This window comes from Candoia aspera, chromosome 3, assembly GCF_035149785.1.
Source record: "Candoia aspera isolate rCanAsp1 chromosome 3, rCanAsp1.hap2, whole genome shotgun sequence".
NCBI lineage: Eukaryota > Metazoa > Chordata > Lepidosauria > Squamata > Boidae > Candoia > Candoia aspera.
In genome coordinates, this window is record NC_086155.1 from 84,129,226 (window position 1) to 84,148,629 (window position 19,404).

The following is a 19,404-nucleotide window of genomic DNA, read 5'->3' on the forward strand; positions in this document are numbered from 1 at the left end:
TGAAGTCACGAAGAGTCGGAAGCGACTAAACGAATAAACAACAAATTCAAATACCATATGGATTTAAAACAAATGAAAAATCTGCAAGAGCATTTCCCAGCCATTACCATCCAGATGTGTTGGTTAAATTCTGTAATACTCAGCAATTCAATACTACTTGGTGAACACCGAGAAGCAGGGCCAGGCCTGGCTAATATTTGCATGGGAGACTCTCAGGGAATCCCCAAGTTGTCAGCTCTGCTGAGAAGTTGAAAAAGCAATGGCGAATTGTAAGCATGGGTGTGTCCCATTGAGGGAACCTTACTTCTAAGTCTCAGTGGGTTGACTATTCTGATTTGACATTATGAGATAGTCCAGCACAGCTTCTGGGCATCAGGTTGTGGAAGATTGCTCTTAATCAGTGTTTTTCAAACCTGGCAACTTTAAGATGTGTGGACTTCAACACTCAATTCCCCAGCCAGCAGGAAGCGTTGAAGTCCACACATCTTAAAGTTTCCAAGATTGAAAAACACTGCTCTGAATGTTAGCTGCATGAACCCAGGCAGGACAACACCGAGATGCCACTGGTTGGCAGCGGAAGGTTTGCTACAGTGATGTCATAACAGCAGCTATGGATAATATACTCACTCTGCGGAGCTGAACCGATGGAAGTACCGGTAGCTCAGGGAAGAGAGCTGGAGAACCGGAGCAAACAGCTCTCCTCCTAGCCTCCAGAGGGCACCATTCTCTTCTCTAAGGGCCCCTCTTGTTGCGAACTACTCCGCCTTGTCTTCCTGGTTACGTGTTGCGCCTGCGTCCTGAGCAAGGCCTTTTCCCCCAGCGTTACGGGTTGCGGACGTTTCGTTAGGTGGCCCTCGGCCTAAAGCGAAACGGGATACAACCGGTGATCATGGTCAGTACCGGGCCTAAACGAGCCGTGGGGGGGAGGGCGGGACCGGCTTTGCATTCCCGAGCTCGGCCAGCTTCTTGTTTGTCTCCTGCTGCCTGGATGGATTCTGATTGGGAAGCGGTGGGCCCAGCCGCGGAAGCCGATTCCAGCGTGGCCTAATGGCTGCTCTCGCTGTTTTAAACTGCTGCTAATAGGAGAGCTGCGGCTTCACTGAGCTCCGTTCAGATTGCCTCCCGAGTGTGCCTTTCTCACGTTCTCTCCTTTTGCCTCTCCTGCTTCTATTTCGACTTAGAATTTCTTCTTCAGGTCCCTTCTTCATTAGCTCCCTCTTTTTATTCGAAATTTTGGAGGGTAGGTATTTGAATCTCCCTTACACTGAAGACCTTGAATGCATGAAAGGTTTCCCAGGTGTGTACACACAGGGAGCTGGGCCTGGCTTAAGGACAGAGCTGCGATCCCTGCAGGATTTGGGGCGGAGGAATGAATGAGAAGTGACAGGGGAGTCAACTCAGTATCATTTAATGGCTTTGCAGGGAAGCCCTAATTGTGAGCCTTCTCTTAGGCATATCTTTCTTTCTGAAGGTGTCATAAGTTTCCTTGAAGTTAGCTGTGTCAGCTTTTTTTGCTGTTTTCTACAACACATGGTTAAAAGCTGTTTGAGGGCTGCTTCATGCATTATGTTTTCCAGAGGATGGGTGAATCTCTAATTATGGGAACAGCAACAGGCTTAATTTTTTTTTAAACAACTTTAAATCGTGGAGAGATAGGGTGGGTTTGGCAGTCTGTCAAGCTAAATAAAGCCTCTGTTGTAAGTTTTTGCTATTCTGATGTTCTTGCCTACTTTTTGTGTAAAAGATATGTAGCTGTCTTTTACTGCTGATTAGAGGCAAATATAACCATGAATAATTTCTGGAGTAGCATTTTTTCAAATGAAAAGAGGTCCGGGTTGATAATTGCAGATTAGGATGTGATGTTACAGGCTTGTGTTACTTTGCAAAGGGAGAAGACAACCCATTTCAGAAGCAAAAGGAAGTTTAATGGAAACTAGTTTTTTTTCTTGAAGATGGTCAGAATAGGTCTGTTCACTGGCTTTTTAGAACTTGGTACAGTATTGACCTTTTTTCCCAGCCACAGGCATTTTCATGGGACCATGGGTAGACTGTGACAGTATATAATTTTTTTTTATGAAATCATATAAAGGAAATGCCTGCAAATACAAACCATCTTCAAAAATGTGTAACTTGTTGATTATAGATGGATGGCAATAAAAAGTTTGAAAGTTTACTTTCCTATGTATGTTGTCAGTGCTTCTGATGATTTCCAGTGTTCTAGCAGTAGTTAAGGTAGAATTCTCTCAGCATCTCTACTCTAAGGGTGAGCTTTCCAATACAGTTTTCCATTTTGCATCTTACCTCTGTATTTTCAGCCTCTTGGTTCTCAATTAGTCAAATCTTGATTTCTGTCATGGACCAGCATAACAACAATCAGGAAAAATTACATCCATTTCACTAAGCCTTCTCAGTTCTTTTCTCCTCCTTCATTTGATAGATTGTGACACAGATGTTCTAACTTTTTTTTCTCCATTAATTCAAGGGGTTCGTCAAAGTTGTCAAGAACAAGGCCTACTTTAAGAGGTACCAAGTCAAGTTCCGAAGAAGGAGAGGTCTGTCTCGCTTCTTTACAGAGCTTCAGTACATTGAATGGATAATGGCATAAAGAGGCAATTTTTAAATCTATTTTGATCTGTTATTTTTCTTTTTCAGAGGGAAAAACTGATTACTATGCTCGTAAGCGTTTGGTGATTCAAGATAAAAACAAGTACAACACTCCAAAATACAGGATGATTGTACGTGTCACCAACAGAGATATCATTTGCCAGGTAATGCCACCTTTTGATCTTGACTGTTGTGAAGAACCGGTTTTCATATGTCTTTCATAGCAGTGATTTTGTGTAGAGTTTTTATAATGTATAACAATCCTTAAATTATGAGCATCTTTAACTAGGCTTTTTCTTCCACAGTTTGATTTTTTCAGACTGAAATTATATTCTGAACACTGGAATAGTACATATTTTTAACAATGCTGCTTTCTTTAGAAGGAAGTTATAACTGAACTATTCAGAACTTCATTTGACGTTTTACTCTTGTGGGCACCTTCAGTATACGTTGCCAATTACGTTATGTTAAATCAAGATAAATTACATTGCTTCATAAAACAGAATTGGTTGCATTTCCCCTTTCAAGATTAGTGTGCAACCTGGGGGGTCTTTTGGACTCACAGCTACTGCTCTGGGTCCCACTGATTAAACAGTGACATCTGTTGGGACCCAGAAAGTGTGCTTCTCTGTCTCAGGGCTTGCCCTCTGAGAATGAGATCCCTCCAGAGATTTATGTGGTTCTCTCCCTGATATTCCGAAAGATCCTGAAACCCTGGCTGTTTTCCCAGGCCTTGAAGTCGGGTAGATGTGGCCCCCTTGTTAGTATATATAGTGTACTGTTTAAAGAGATGCTGTCTGGTTTATTTATATTGTATTATGTAATTTTTATATTATTTGTTTTAAGTAGTGAGCTGCCGAGAGTTGTTTTGGAATCAGGCACCACCTAAATCTAATAAAATAAATAATACTCTTAATCTTTTGCTAGTAATGACGTTTAGAGAAAAACTGGCTACAACTTGTAGTCTTTGACCTAAATTCATTCAGTTCGTCTTTCAGCTGGGCATGGAAAAAGTGGGCAAATGTGGAAGGGGACTGTCAGAAAGAGAAACAGACCTTATAAAGTGCTTCTATGATAAGATGCTGGAGGTGAAAACAGATTATAAAGGAATATGCTATCACTGGATACCTGTTTTACATAGTAAATTAAATGTGCTTCATGCAATCCTAGGAAACCAGCTATTGATAATAGCAGAGAACCTAAATTGTAACGTTTATTCTTCCTGCATCACAGAAAGCAGGCCCTTTCCTTTCTTTGCTCAGCCTTTAGAGATTGATAGTTATTCAGAATCAGAAGAATAAGGCTATGTGATATGTAACTGTATGGAAGAATCCTCCTTTGACACAATGCATTCAGTATAAGAAAGAAGCAGGAGAAAGAGCAGAGGTGGCAGCATCTGGCAACCTTGTCTTGGTTTGCAAGCAAAATGGGATTGGGCCTAGTTAACAGGGTGGGGGGGGGGTAGCTAGAATGTCTATGGCTCTAGGATAGCCTTGGAAGTAGAAATAAAATCCAGAAGTAGATAGTGGCAAACTGCTTCCCTAGTATTGTGAAGCAAACTGGACAGATGCAATCACTTAATTGCTGAACCTGAGTCAAAAGTCTCCGGTTAAAAAAAATATAATGTGGGAACTGAGCAGGAGAGGGAGGGAAACAAATAGACCCTCAAAAATGTCTTAAGAATTTCTTAGGAAGGATGTGGCTGTTGTTCTCTCCATACTGGTATACCAGATACTTGGATGTGTGTATGTAACACTTTCAGATGCTGGCTTGAATCATGGATACATTTCCTGGATTGAAGAGACTGGGTTTGGGAGGATTTGCTGTGTAGCGCAATGGCAATACATGGATTTGAGATTGCTTGCTGTTCCCTTTCTTTAGATTGCATATGCCAGAATTGAAGGTGACATGATTGTCTGTGCTGCATATGCGCATGAGCTGCCAAAATATGGTGTGAAAGTAGGCTTGACCAACTATGCTGCTGCCTATTGTACGGGCTTGCTGCTGGCCCGCAGGGTACGTATCTTTTTTTTTTATCCATTCAATTGTATCTGATTCTCGGAGACTGCCTGGACAAGTCCCTGCAGTTTTCTTGGCAAGGTTTTCCGAAGTGGTTTGCCATTGCCTTCTTCCTAGCGCTGAGAGAGCACAACTGGCCTGAGGTCACCCAGCTGGCTTTGTGCCTAAGGCAGGACCAGAACTCACAGTCTCCCGGTTTCTGGCCCAGTGCCTTAATCTTTACACCAAACGTGCTCTCCTGTATCTATTAAAGATCATCATTTGTGCCTCCTTGTCACTTGGTAAGATCTGCAATCAATGGTATTACAGATTTCATGTTACTTAAAGGGGGGCGAATTGCAGATCAGATCAGTAGGCACACAGCCTTTCCGTGTTAGTCCTCAAGTTCATTGAAATAATGTATGTGTTAAATCAGCAATTTTTATTAGCAAGATAAAAGCATTTATAGAGAGAAAGCTTAAGGTAAATAACTACAGAGATTTATGCTTGGATGTTAAAAGAGCTCCATTTCTCCTTTTCTATAGCACCTGATAGATTTTCCTGTTATTGCATTCCACAGTATACTGAAAAGTGCAGGAGGCTGTAGCAAGAGGTCATATGTGCTTGGGCTCTTTATTGGTCTTTCCCAAGTCAGTTGGAACCTTCTTGTTCAGATGAGTGTTTGGACTCATGTTGGGCTGCCATTTTCTCTCAGGATTTTATCTTGTTGATAAAATAGAGATTTAATAGTGCATTATGTTCTTGTGTTTATGGCATTTTATTTTATTTTACTGTATCTTGTGTTTTAAACTTCCTAGAATCTTGAATGAGGGGTAGTATATAAATGTAATAAATTAAAAAAACGTAAGAAACAAACAAAAAATGTCACGTTAAGACTTAATGAGATAACCAGTCCAGGGACACAATTCTAGAGAAACTACTTGGAGAGAGTAGTATTACAATAGCATTCCTGACTGTTCGTTATGAAAGTACATCATCATGGCAATTTAGGTTATCTCTGATAAATGATGTCATGTACATGTACATGTCATGTCATGGCATGATGATGATGATGATGATATTCAAATGAGGTAAATTGCTGAGGAAATGTGATCCAGGGGTTTTCCACTGTATCAATCCAATAAATCATTGTAAATCAAGGTTTCATTGTAGTTCCTAAACCAAGTATCTAACCTTTTTCAGCTTTAAAGGGTGTATTGATTTCATTCCTGTGGGGTGGCAAGCATTGCACATCACTGTATAATGAACTGTGATTTGTTGTTAAGGAAAACTTAAATATACTGTTGTTTGCAGCTTCTGAACAAATTTGGTCTTGATAAGATCTACGAGGGACAGGTTGAAGTGACTGGTGATGAATACAATGTGGAAAGTGTGGATGGACAACCTGGTGCCTTTACTTGTTATCTGGATGCTGGTCTTGCTCGAACGACTACTGGAAACAAAGTTTTTGGTGCTCTGAAAGGAGCTGTGGATGGTGGTCTTTCAATTCCACACAGGTAACTTTGAATTCGCATTCAGGCAATCATTTAGCTATATGGGTTTTTTTTCTTTTTTTAAATACATTTTTAATGTGCTCTTTGTATTGCCCTTATGAGGCTATAACTATCTAAGTTGACTTGTATTCTACTGTTGCCATATATGACAACACCGTAGGCTATTCTCTGTGGTGGACTCAGAACTTGTTTGCCATATGCAATTCACTGCTACAATCTTACAGGAACTGGATGCTTCATGCACAGAAGTCTGCTACTCTGTTCACTTTGATTTGTTTAGTAGGTTTTCTAACTTAAAGATTAAAATAGGATGATTGTAGAGCTCCAGAATAATCCCATCTTTTGCTTTGTTTTGAACTGGCTACTGTGTGATGATATCCCACTGACTGAACATCTGTAGTTGGTCCTTGGCATGTGTATGATAGATCTGGTGTTTCAAGACGGGACTGATGGTGGCTGAAATTCTTGAATCTGGCTGGTCCCCCCCCCCCAAAAAAAACTATTTTTGGATTCTCACAATATATGTTCCACACCTTAACCCAGTTTGCTCCCGGTGTGTATAACGCTCAGCTCTTTGTTTCATAGTACCAAGCGTTTCCCTGGTTATGACTCAGAGAGCAAAGAATTCAATGCTGAAGTCCACCGCAAGCATATCATGGGCCAAAATGTTGCAGATTACATGCGTTACTTGATGGAAGAAGATGAAGATGCTTACAAAAAACAGTTTTCTCAGTATATCAAGAACAATGTAACATCTGACATGGTAATACATCTGTTTATATAAGTCGTCCTCGAAAACAATTACTGCTAGCAACGGAGTTTCATAGTAGTTAAAGAAATATTAAAACAAATTTATAGGTCACCAGGACTTGGACCTGATGTCATTGCTGCATGATTACATGTACTCCTGAGCATGGCTTGTTCAATAAGTATATCGTCCATATATAACATCATTGGCAGATGCACCTCAGCTATGTTTACCTGCTGGCTTGTTTGCAACGCGTGCATGCTTTTTGGCTTCTCTACTGGCTTTCATTCTGCTGTTGAAGGTTTCCCTCCATCCTTTCCTGAGCTACCTCCAGTAGCTATTGGCTTTTTGGCTTTTTCTTATTGTTATTCCCCCTTCCCTCAAAATAGTTCTGCTGCCTGGAACAACCACAGTTTGGTCTTTGTCAGGCACAAAACAGCTCCATTTTGGCCCCTGCCTGGATAAAACATGGGTGTTTCAGTTTGGACACAAGCCCACTTGAAACCAGCTGTTACGTGCATGAACCATTTTGCACATCCCTCTTAGTCTGGTTGTGTTTCTTTGTGTATGATTGATTTTGGGGTTGTAGATAGGGAGGCACTACAGTTGACTTTATTATACCGCTTTCTTCTCAATCTGTGTCAGTTTTTTTTCTCATGACAAATGTACTAATATACATTAAGTATGAATTAATGTCTAAATATCTTGCCACAGATGGAAGAGATGTATAGAAAAGCTCATGCTGCAATACGTGAAAATCCAGCCCATGAAAAGAAACCCAAGAGAGAAGTTAAAAAGAAGAGGTGAGATGATCTTCATTTTTTTCCAGGAGGGGTTCCATCAGGAAACACGTTATTGTATACCGGTGAAGGAATATATTGACATTGAAAAAAGTAAATACATTTGGGGGATGCTAAAAAAGGATGATTTTCCCAGCAAAATATGATAAAATACAAAGCTTAAAATCAGGTTCCTATGTTTTAAAACTGTAGAAAGTATTCTGGCTTGCTTGCTTATTTCTTTATTGCAAACTTTTGTCTGTCATCCCGTTCAGTTGACTGCGGGAGCATGCCAAGCCTCTCCTGCTTTGCCTTCGTTGCACACCTTTCTGCTTTAGTGAAGGTTCATCAGTGGATTTGGACATTCTAGGGAAATAATTAGAGGTGTGCACAAAACAAAAAAACATGTTTAGTTTCAAACTGTTCTGCAGTACATTCTGGCTAGGCAGTGGTTCCACAGAACCAAAACTGGGCATATCCAGAGGGGTCTTGTGGAGTGAGGAGGGGAAGACTAGGGCACTTCTTCCCTTTCGTGGCCTGTATACTGGCCTGCCCACCAAATTTTCCGGCGTCTACCTTTTGCTATCTCCCCTTGTGCCGTGCTGGAAATCAGGGAAATTAGTGGCGGCAATCTGGCTGGCCTATCTGGCCTGTGGTCTTCCCAGCCTCTTCATTTTCCTACCTCCCCTTAGCCATAAACTCCACCGGCATCCTTGGCTTTTTCTCTCTTTCCTTCCCATCAGATAATATTGCCTGGTATGCATATGATTTTTCTGGACATGGATCACTAGAAATGGAATGTTTTGTACATTCCTAACATACATTTTATATTTGCAAGCTATGTGCAGCCTGCTCGCCTTGAGATTTCTGCTTCTGTCTTAAATATAAAAACAGGCTCTTCAAAATGATCAGCAGTAGTCGAAATACGAACAAAATTGCCCCAAATACCATAAAGCACAAGAAGAGCTGATGTGATTGCGTTTGCATTTGTTTTCAAAAGGAAAACATTTGGTTCCATTAAATAAGCATCACTATTCTAGTATCAAACCTCAGAATGTGAAGCTACTTGGTGTTAATTATCAATACTTTTGATATAATACTGTACAGTTTTCCATTCTAATTTGAAATGTGTTATTGAAAAAGTATTGTTTTCTGTTAGGGTTAGTAGTGTTCAAGTTTTGTAGAAAGTGCTTATTGGGAGTCATTCATAATGAACTCTTCAAACCATTTACAGGTCTGGTATGTTAATCTGTTTGCCAACCTAGAAATAAATACAGAATTCGGCACAGGTGGAGGAGTCCTTAAGCAGAACTCCTGGCCAATGAACTATTGAACAATAGAATGTGGCTCTGTTTTTGAGAAAATCGGAAGGACGTCACGGGGACGAAAAAATCATGTATGGGTGGGCAAAGGTACAATGTTATCTTAAGTGGAGGGAGAGATGGTCCGGATGTCTTTGTGCAATTACATGTGTAACCTCTCTCATGTCGACGAGAACTTAAATAGCTAGAAGATACAGCTTTTCCTAAATTTATATCTTAGAATTGTACTTCGTATAAAATAAGATGCCTAGGATATATAACCGAGTAGTAAAACTAAGCAGAGATTGGTATACCAGTAAGATTGCATATATATAAGATCTCTGGTACTGTAGCATCTGGCCCTTAATGTTAAGGATGCTTTAGTGTCAGTTCTTTTTTTTTTCCTTTCTTTAAGACTTGATTATTCATGCAGGATAGGTTTTCTGCATTGGCAAGAGTAACAAAAAAGTATCTTTTTGCAGGTGGAACCGTCCCAAATTGTCCCTTGCTCAGAAGAAAGATCGTGTGGCTCAAAAGAAAGCTAGCTTCCTTAGGGCTCAGGAACGTGTGGCGGATAGTTAAGATGCCTTCCATAATTTTCTGTGAAGATTTTGGAAAACAAAATAAATTTATTGAATCAATGTTGTAAGTGTTGACTTCCTGAGATTGAATTCTAGCTGGATTTGGATTGATCACCTGCACATCACTTGATAAAATTCAAATGAGAGATGATTACACAAATATGTTCCAGTGCAATCTTGGTTGCTTAAAAAAGTAGAAATTGAAGCTTGTACAAAACTAATCCACATAGCAACAGTTTCTTCCTCCCCAACTATGGAGCCTGTTACTGGTATTGAATATATTCTACCTATTCCGATCTTCAGTCAGGTCATAGTAACGCAAGCCAGCTTAATCTTAGACTAAAATTCTACCGATGTATTTACCAGCTTTGCATGACAAAAAAGTGTGAGCAGTTCTCAGTCCTTTTTGTTTTAATTGGCTTCTCTTGCCTTCCACCAATTAGTTTAAAAAAGCCCTTAAATCTTGATTATAAAGAGTTGACTCTGCAATTTAGTCAGCACTCGAAAGCCTTTCCCCATTGGTGAAAAGGCAACGCATCCTTTCTGAGAAGAGAACAGAAGCTGTAATGAAGGGGAAAGACGCAGTAAGGTGGGTCTGGATGCTATTCAGCCTGTATTTGTGTTGCTGTATATCAAGATTGATTCTTTTAATACATAAGTTTGTCAGAAAAATGAAAATCTGGATACTGGAGAACACCATACAACTACAGATTCTAATTTACAGAGAGGATGCACTACAGCTCTGCACCTCTCCAGCATCTATTCAGGCAGTACTAAGCTATGCTTAAGTTCACTGATTTCTGCCTTGAGTCCTGGCTCATCCTGGGAGCTATATACCTAAAGTGAACACAAGTATAGCTCCCCTTCAGGTCTCCATCCTATGTGTGTGTTGAACAGAAAGGTGTAAGGCTGTCTTCCCACTTGAGCTTTTCACATGTTCAGGTGAAATGGGGCCTGCATGCCAGCATTTTCAGTGCATGCCTGTTCAGACCCACAGCTTTATTTAGCAGAACTGATGATAAAGCCAATACAGGATGGGTATAAATTTGGGCCTATCAGAAAAATCTGACTTTTCTTTATTCCTCTTCCATTTGATATCATGAACTCAGGGATAATGATTACTTTTTCCCAAGGTACTAGTTACTTTCACTTCAAGCAACTGAAGACTCCCTTTTACCATTTGAATAATTAAGATGTCCACGAGAACAGTAATTCATTGGGCCTCTGACTCTTAGCAGTTAGATTTCAACACGTATCAGGGTAGCTGAAATCTCCCATTGTTACCATTCTGTGTCTCTTTGGAAGTCTGGTCATCTGACAGAAACATCCACATTTTCTGCCTGTCAAGGTAGTCTGTAATAAACTGACAATAACACTATTGTTTCACTCCTCTCATTCTTATCTAAACAATTTCTACATTCCATGCTCCGATTTGGGAATTTTTATGGAATCATGCACTTTATATATAGTGCAACAACTCCCTTTCTGTTCAATCTGTTCCTTTTGAATTAAGTTGTAGCCTTCTAAGGCTGGTTTCAATCATGTGTGTCATCCAACCAAGTTTCAGTGTTTCCTACGATACTGCTTTTGCCCTGCAATGTTAAGGTTCTAAATTCCTGTGTGCTTTTCATAATCTCTCCATTGGTGTAGAAACATCTGAAACAGGCTCTGCTTTTGTAGTTTCCTGCCAATCTTGACCCTTGTGTTTCCTGCATCGTTGGCCCCAGCCCCAGTGTATTTGGTTCTGGGCTTTTAATGCCTTCTCTATCGCTGTAGTTTAATATCCTCCCAATCAGATTGGCCAGGTAGCTTCCAGACGTGTATTTCCCAGTCTTTCTGAGATGTTGACCACTTCTTTACAGGAATTCTTCATTTAGGTAGGGCAGTAAGTGCCTGAGGAACGCAAACTCTTCTCAGCAGCCCCATCTACACACCCAATTGTTTGCTTCTAGGATCCTGTCCTCTTTTCTATGCTGAAAGAAAAGAAAATTGACAAAAACATTACTTGTGCTCCCACTACCTTCCCGCCCAAGGCCTCATAGTCTCTGGAGATCCATGCAAGGTTTCCTTGGTCAGTGTTAATTCATCCTCATATAAAGCAGTAGGAAGGGATAGTTATCTATGAGTATGAAGTGTCTTGGCAGCCTGTCTGGAGGACAGTACATATCCTACAATATCCTATCAGGTCTGCACACTGTGCCCTTGGTTTCTCTCAGCAAGGTATTGCCCACCACAGCACACTTCTTCCTCTAAGTAGTCCTTCAGTTTCTTTGACCCATGGGAACCTGAGTGTCTTCTGTCCTTTCTGTGAAGCTGGGGTTGGTGAGGCTTGCTCAAGTGGCTATTGACTGTCTTCAAGTGGTAGCTGAGCTTCATAGGTACTCAACAAGTATAATGTTTTTGACTCAATTGTTCAATTGGGTTCTCTTTATCTAGTTTTAGGACTTGTGTGGAGAACGGATCACATTTTAGGTAATATTTATGCAGAAATACTGAAAATCCTTTACATAATTTTTCTTAAGAATTTTGATTATAATAGTAAAATCTAATACAAACTAAGCTTAAAGAAAGAATAGAAAGGGGTAAAAAGTGCAAGAAAAAAGAAAAAATAGATAAGAAATTAGATAAAAATAGATAAAAGTAAGAATAAAGAAAAAGTGACTTCCAACCTTCATCACAACAAGTATAAATAAATTTAGTCTTCATCCCCTCTAAGGTTACAAACATCCCTTCATCCCATATCCCATCTCTTATCATAAACAAATCCATAAACCACTGTCATTTCAGAAAGTGAGGTTTGCAAACTTAATGTCCTTTAAAAGTCTCTGCCATGGTTGCGAGCAAGATGGTTAATCCCATCATCTCCTGATGCTCAAACCCACAAAAAACAGCTGTCCAGTGGTCTTGTGGGGAGCAGCCGACCAGAGCACATGTGGGCAACTGTCTGCCCTCTCCTTATCCAGAGAGGTTCCAAAGAACTGGTCTACTCACCGGTTCCTTGGCCTTTGCCATGCTTTTGCAGAGCCTTTTTCAGTGTGCCACACCTCCCCCAGAAATCTCCAGAAATACTGGAAATTCAGAAGGGTTCACACACTTCTAAGCACCACTGAATGATGAGTCACACAGGTAAATGAAGCTCAGAAAGGCGCCATGGAAAAAAAAGTGACAGCCCCCATACTATAGACAACCACCTCAATTTACAGATAATTTGGGGAACAAAACTGGTATTCCTAACAGTATATACTTCTAAAGTATTTTTTAAAAAATTTGTTCAATCGTGTCTGCAGTTTCTTGGCAAGGTTTTTTTAGAAGTGGTTTGCCATTGCTTGCTTCCTAGCGCTGAGAGTGACTGGCCCAAGGTCACCCAGCTGGCTTTGTGCCTAAGGCAGGACTAGAACTCACGGTCTCCTGGTTTCTAGTCTGATGCCTTAACCATTAGGCCAGACTGGCTTTACAGGTAATTAGTAGAGAATATATTTGACCCATAATTTTGTTTTGGTGCCTGGTCAACAAAACTTCTGTTCCCTTACCCAAAGAGATGCAGGAATTGTCATGTAATAGTGGGAGGACACTTTCTTGTAGCTGATTATATGAAGCAGCAGGGGCAGGTACCTAATTTCCCATATCAGCTTCACTTCACAGATACTAGTTTTGCCTGAGGGTCTCTTTTATTTTCTCCTTCCCACTTTTTCTGGTCACACTTACCTGCTTGATTGCTTCTACAGACCCTTTAATGGAATCCCTTCCTGAAACTAGATCCTTTTCATAGCAAGTTGTAGATGTTTACCCTGGGCTCTTATGGGTATCCCTAAGTTGAAACTGAATAGAAATGGCCAATTATGTAACAGTCAAGCACCTTCCGTGATATCTTTATGAGTTCACTACATGAACTCTTCAATCTCAAGAAGGAAAGGAGCAGCACTATTGGAATTGTTCTGAAAAGGAAGCACGTCTACTATCAAAATTGGCAATATCTATTCATTACTAACTGTAATGGTATGTGTGAATGACTTTGAGGGACAAGGGGAAGAGATGCTGCCTAGGGAATGATCAGATAAAAGGGGGAAGAGCCTGCAGCTGCATAATGGGAAAATGAAGAAACTTTAAAAAGATCCGCCCTAACGTATCAGGCTGTTAAAAGTGACGGCGGGAGATTTGTACTTCCAGACTTGCAAGATTCTGTTAATGTAGCCTTACAATAAAGTAGAATTAGCTCATCTAGCCATGTTTCCTGTCTGGTTTACCTGGGAGGTCTGGCAGTAACAGAGATGAGAAACCTGTGGCTCTCCATATTGGTGTTGAATTATAACAGCCTGCCCCCTCAGCTAGTATGGCCAACAGAGGACCACAAATTCCCTAACACTGAAGGTTGATGTATGCATGCCCCACATTGCTGAATGCCCTCATTTCAATACTTTCTATTTGCATAAAAATTACCAAGTTTTGTAATGCAGTGATCTGCCTCCAGCATAAGATGTAATATCCTCTCCTTTTCTGAAATAGATCTGAGATGGCTTCTCAAGTGATCACTGTCCACCCATTAAATAAGTACAGAGGTTTCCTTTGCAATTCAAGAAACAGTTTTTGCTTCAGATAAGGCAGCTGCAGCAAACATTTGCAATGCATTCTAAAATATGCACATACAGTACTGGTCATTAAATAGAGGTAACAGAATAGCATAATTACTGTCACTGTCTGTGAGCTACTGACTATGGACAGTTGACCTTGGTTTTCACTTCCTCAGTATTCTCATGTCTAAAATACCCATTATTTATCAAATCATTAAGTTGAATAGGATTGTTTAAGTTTTTGATCCCATGTATGCCTTATATCTTTGATATTTCTCCTGAGAATGGTATAGTATGTTTTAAGAGGGTCAAATGTAAGTTGGAAGGCTTGATAGAGGTAGCTCCTTCAATTCAGAACACAATAGTGTGATTGTGTTCAAGCCAAGAGGTGTCCCTACATTGCATGTCAGCTAATGTCTGTAAGGAATGCCTAAGACCAAATAAAAGACTCAGACTCTAAATCAAGTTTAAGCTCTGGCTTTTATTTAGAATAGAATGCACACCAGTAAAAAGCTGAGAGTGAGGGAAGCGCGCCAAAAGTTGAATTAAATAGTCTCGTGCCAAACAGCGCTCCACCCCACACTCCCTGGGTGTGCCCCACGAGTTCCACGGAGTGACAGGCCATCAAGACTTGATAGGTGAGAGGTTGTCCAGCCCCATTCGCCCCGGGCATCGCCCTGTTTATCTTCCTGCGAGGTGGTCCATTACCGGGCGATTAGACCTCGATATTCCTCGAAAGCCTGGACGCGCCCTTCCAAACCTCGCCCTGATCATTTCTTTGACAATGGTGTCAATGGTCGATTACCGGGCGATGAGACCTTGTTGTTCAATAGATCTCCCAAACCCATTACCTTCTTTGTCCGGTTTATCGCCCGCACCTCTCCAGTCATTGACACGCATCCGCGCTTTGTCATGCGAGCTGTTACGATGTCGCAAACATCGCAACGGCGATCATGACATACCGCCCCCCTGAAGAAAATCAAGCTGAGGGCTTGGAGGGATATGCAACATGGAAGTTGCAGACTAGCTCAGGGGCCTGAATGTCGCGGGCAGTGACCCACTCAGGGTGGGGAAAGTGTTTCCAGCGCACTAAGTATTGGAGAGAGCCACAAAGCTTGTGGGAGTCGAGAACCTCCTTGACTTCGAAGTGCTGCTGTCCGTCGATCATGACGGGTGGAGGGGGGGGAGTGCGTGGGTGCCACCGGGAGGTGTCACTGGCCGGCTTGAGTAAGCTGCAGTGGAACACAGGCTGCAGCTGCTTCAAATTATGAGGTAGATCCAAACACACCATGACTGGGTTCACAATTTGTGTAACCTGAAAGGGGCCAATAAATTTGGGGGCCAGTTTCTTGGAAGGCTGAGGTGACTTGATAAATTTAGTGGAGAGATAAACCAGGTCCCCTACTCGAAAAGGCGGCTGTTGGCGCCTGTGCTTGTCAGCCTGAAGTTTGTATGAGGTCTGTGCCTCATTGACAGCGTCCTTAATGACGGGCCAGGAGTCTGTGAGTTTAGAACCCCAATCACAGGCCACCACTACTGGAGACGGGGGCTGTGGGAGCTTGGGAATGGGAACGAAATCCCGACCCGACACCACCCTGAAGTGGGTTTGTCCCATGCTTTGATGCACAGCGTTATTGTATGCAACCTCCGCGAAAGGAAGCAAATCCACCCAGTCGTCCTGGTGGTAGTTGATGTAGGAGCGGAGGAATTGTTCAAGGGTGGCATTGAGGATCTCAGTAGATCCGTCAGTCTGGGGATGCCAGGAGGTTGACAATGCTTGCTCGGTGCCAATTAATTTCAAAAAAGCCCGCCAAAACCGTGAGGTAAATTGTGTGCCCCTATTGGTCACCAAGCGAGAGGGGCAGCCGTGAAGGCGGTACATGTGCACCAAAAAGAGCTTTGCCAGCTGTTGTGCTGACAGGATAGAGGCACAGGGGACAAAATGAGCTTGTTTGGAAAAGTAGTCTTTGACTACCCAAATGACTGTTTTCTTTTGACTGGGCGGTAAATCCACGATGAAATCCATAGAGATTTCATCCCAAGGGCGTGAAGGGTTAGCCACAGGCTGCAGCAGCCCCTGGGGTTTACCGGATGGTCGCTTAGACATTGCGCAAACAGGGCAGGATGCCACATACGTTTTGACATCCTTCCTCAGCGAGGGCCACCAAAATTGACGTTGGGTCAAGTGGAGGGATTTGAGGAACCTGAAATGACCAGTCTGTTTGCTGTCATGAGACCGGCTGAGGATAGTTGATCGTCGCGAGTCAGGGACGTATAAACGACCCTCCACCCAGGTGAGGTCTTGTTCCATGGAAACCTTGTCAGGGTTAGCAAGGAGCCAGGGATCAGACTTTAATGCAAGGGCAAAATCTGCACGCAACCCACCTGGCATCTGTGGTTGCCTGCGGCCCGGAGCGGGCTGCGCCGGAGTCGTTTGCAGGGGGGGGGGGAGGCTGTTCCCGAGCGCGGCTCCGGGTGACAGTGGCCAAACCCAATTGAGACTCAGAGAGCACAGTCCCCACGATGTCAGAGACAGGCTCCGTGTCTTGGGGCTGTCGGGAAAGTGCATCTGCCAAAAAATTCTTCTTCCCTGGAATAAACTTCAGCTGAAAGTTAAAACGGCTGAAAAATTGAGCCCAGCGAATCTGCTTAGGGCTGAGGTGCCTGGGCGTGCGGAGCGCCTCGAAGTTGCGGTGGTCTGTCCAGACCTCAAAAGGGCAAGTCGCCCCTTCTAAAAGGTGACACCAAGCCTCCAGTGCCGCTTTTACTGCAAATGCCTCTTTTTCCCAGACATGCCAGTGCCTTTCTGTCTCAGAAAATTTCCGAGAGAGATAGGCACAGGGCTTCAAGAGTCCAGCAGAATCCTTTTGTAATAGGATAGCCCCAATTGAAAAATCAGAGGCATCAGCCTGAACGACAAAAGGCCATTTGGGGTCGGGATGGGATAAAATTGGCTCCGCTGTAAAGAGAGCTTTCAACCGGTCGAAAGCAGCCTGACAGGTGGGAGTCCAATTGAGCACGGCCCCTGGGTTTTTTACCTTGCACATCTCCCCGACGCCTTTGGTCCACAACAAATCAGTCAAGGGCAGGGCAATCTCCGCGAACCCTTTTGCGAAGGATCTGTAGAAATTTGCGAATCCCAGGAAACTTTGGAGCTGGCGCCGGGTGCGCAGGCGCTCCCAGCTCAAAACAGCCTGAACCTTTGCAGGATCCATTTCGATGCCCTTATCTGAAATCCTGTAGCCTAAGTAATCCAGGCGCGACTTATGGAATTCGCACTTGGAAAGCTTAGCATAAAATTTAGCATGCCGGAGCTTGGTGAGAACCTGTCTTACCAATCTTTCGCGTTCTCTCTCAGTTTTGGAGTATATCAGGACATTGTCCAGATAAACCAGTACTCCTTTAAACAAATGGTCATGCAGAACCTCATTAATTAGTTGCATGAAAACCCCTGGGGCCCCTGCAAGACCAAAAGGCAGTACCTTATACTGGAAGGAGCCCAAGGGACAGTTAAAAGCTGTTTTCCATTCATCCCCCTCCCTGATGCGAATGTGGTAATATGCCTTGCGGAGGTCCAGTTTGGAAAAAACCTTTCCAGTCGACAAGTGTGCCAACATGTCTTTCTCGAGAGGGAGTGGGTACTTGTTTGCCAAGGAGGCTGAATTTAACCCATGATAGTCTGTACACAGTCTTAGGGTACCGTCCTTCTTCTTGCGGAACAGAATGGGTGCTCCAACCGGCGAGTTTGCCAGTTCGATGAAGCCCCGAGCAAGGTTTTTATCGAGGAAGTCCCACAACGCTGCCAATTCCTTTTGTGTCATTGGGTAAATTTTTGGCTTAGGCAATGGGACATGAGGGAGCAGTTCAATGGCACAGTCCATCTTGCGATGGGGGGGTAACTGGTCCGCCTTCTCCTCCCCGAAGACGTCAGTGAAGTCTGTGTATTGTTCCGGCAACCCCTCCATGGGGGAAGCGTGAACTTGAGGGTCGACAATCTCAGCCCTCCCTACAGTCAAAGTGAGGGATTTTCCCTTAGCAGGTGCCTGGTAGAACCCATCCTCAAACGTTATCATATGGGTCCTCCAGTTAATGTAGGGATTGTGGCGAGTTAGCCAGGGGATTCCCAGAACTACTATAGGCTTGCCCACCAGGGTGACCACGAATTCTATGGTTTCCCTGTGCATGCCTATTTGTAGGGTAACATTCCCTGTACCTTGGGTGGCCAGCACCCCCCCCCCCCCGCTGTGGAACCATTGAGTTGCTGGAAGATCAGCGGCTTCGGGTGAGGGAAACGGTAAATTTAGTGCAGTGACTAGGTTGGGGTGGATCAGGCATCTGGAACACCTGGAGTCCACCAAAGCCCCGACTTCAATGGTCTTGGAGCAGTAGCTCAGTTCAATTTTTACGGCCAGGATGGGACAGTCTGCACTCACCCTGGTGTTATCGCGCCCATTCTCCACCACCTGTCCAGCGCCGCTGTTTAGGACAGGTGGAAGGCATTTTCCGCCGGCTACTCCGGGGCGGCCAACCCGTCCCCCGCGAGGTAGACGTCCTCTTCTTCGTCCGGGGTCGCTAGTGCCCCTGTCAGCCATCAGGGAGGGTTGGGTGGTTTCTGCGGAGCCTTCTGCGTCGGTCTAGGTGGGCGATCTGCCGTCCTAGCCTTGTGGCATTCTGCCACACGGTGACCTGCCTTACCGCACTTGATGCATTGCCCACGGGCAAAGCGATGTTGTCTTTTGGCATCCCATGTCGGGCCCGACTGTGGCACTGGCCCTTTCCCACTGGGAGGAAGCCTGTCTCTCTTAGCCGCCAGCATGAAGGTGCGCTGGGCGTGTTCAGCCTTCCCGGCAAGACAGATCCAGTCATGCAGTGAGTCTGGATCATCTCTGTACAGCGCCCATTGCAACACCTCTCGATTGAGGCCATCCTTAAACATATCGATCAGGGTGGCCTCTGACCATTCAGGGACCTTCCCTGCCAAGACCTTAAATTCTAGGGCGTAATCTGCGACCGATTTCTGCCCCTGATTAAGTTCTTTCAGAGCGCCTTTAGCCCTCTCCTTCACCAGGGGGTCTTCAAAGTACCGCTTCAAGGCGGTCAGGAAGGTGTGGAAGGTAGCCAGGGCTGGGGCTCTGGACTCTGACATTTGTACGTACCAGTCTGCGGCTCTGCCCTTAAGTTTTGTGGCAATAGCTGAGATTTTAGCCCCTTCCGATGCAAAACAATGTCCGTTTGTTGCATTATGATGTAGTTTGTTGCATTAGTTAAAAAGAATGACAGGTTCGTGGGGTCACCATCAAATTTTACTGGA

The 19,404-nt window shown here is 43.4% G+C and overlaps 1 protein-coding gene and 1 non-coding gene across 2 annotated transcripts; both read left to right on the top strand.

Moving 5' to 3' along the window:
- Positions 1-749: 749 nt before the first annotated feature.
- Positions 750-9,585, top strand: RPL5 (ribosomal protein L5). The gene is made up of 8 exons (XM_063298258.1): positions 750-892; positions 2,483-2,552; positions 2,653-2,768; positions 4,486-4,620; positions 5,917-6,119; positions 6,702-6,879; positions 7,579-7,667; positions 9,427-9,585. Exons 1-8 carry the CDS (start codon positions 890-892, stop codon positions 9,524-9,526), a joined length of 894 nt encoding a protein of 297 aa, XP_063154328.1. The 5' UTR covers positions 750-889; the 3' UTR covers positions 9,527-9,585.
- LOC134495102 (small nucleolar RNA SNORD21) lies at positions 6,480-6,573 on the top strand. The gene has a single exon (XR_010067778.1). It is a non-coding gene; the product is annotated as a small nucleolar RNA SNORD21 (small nucleolar RNA).
- Positions 9,586-19,404: the final 9,819 nt, after the last annotated feature.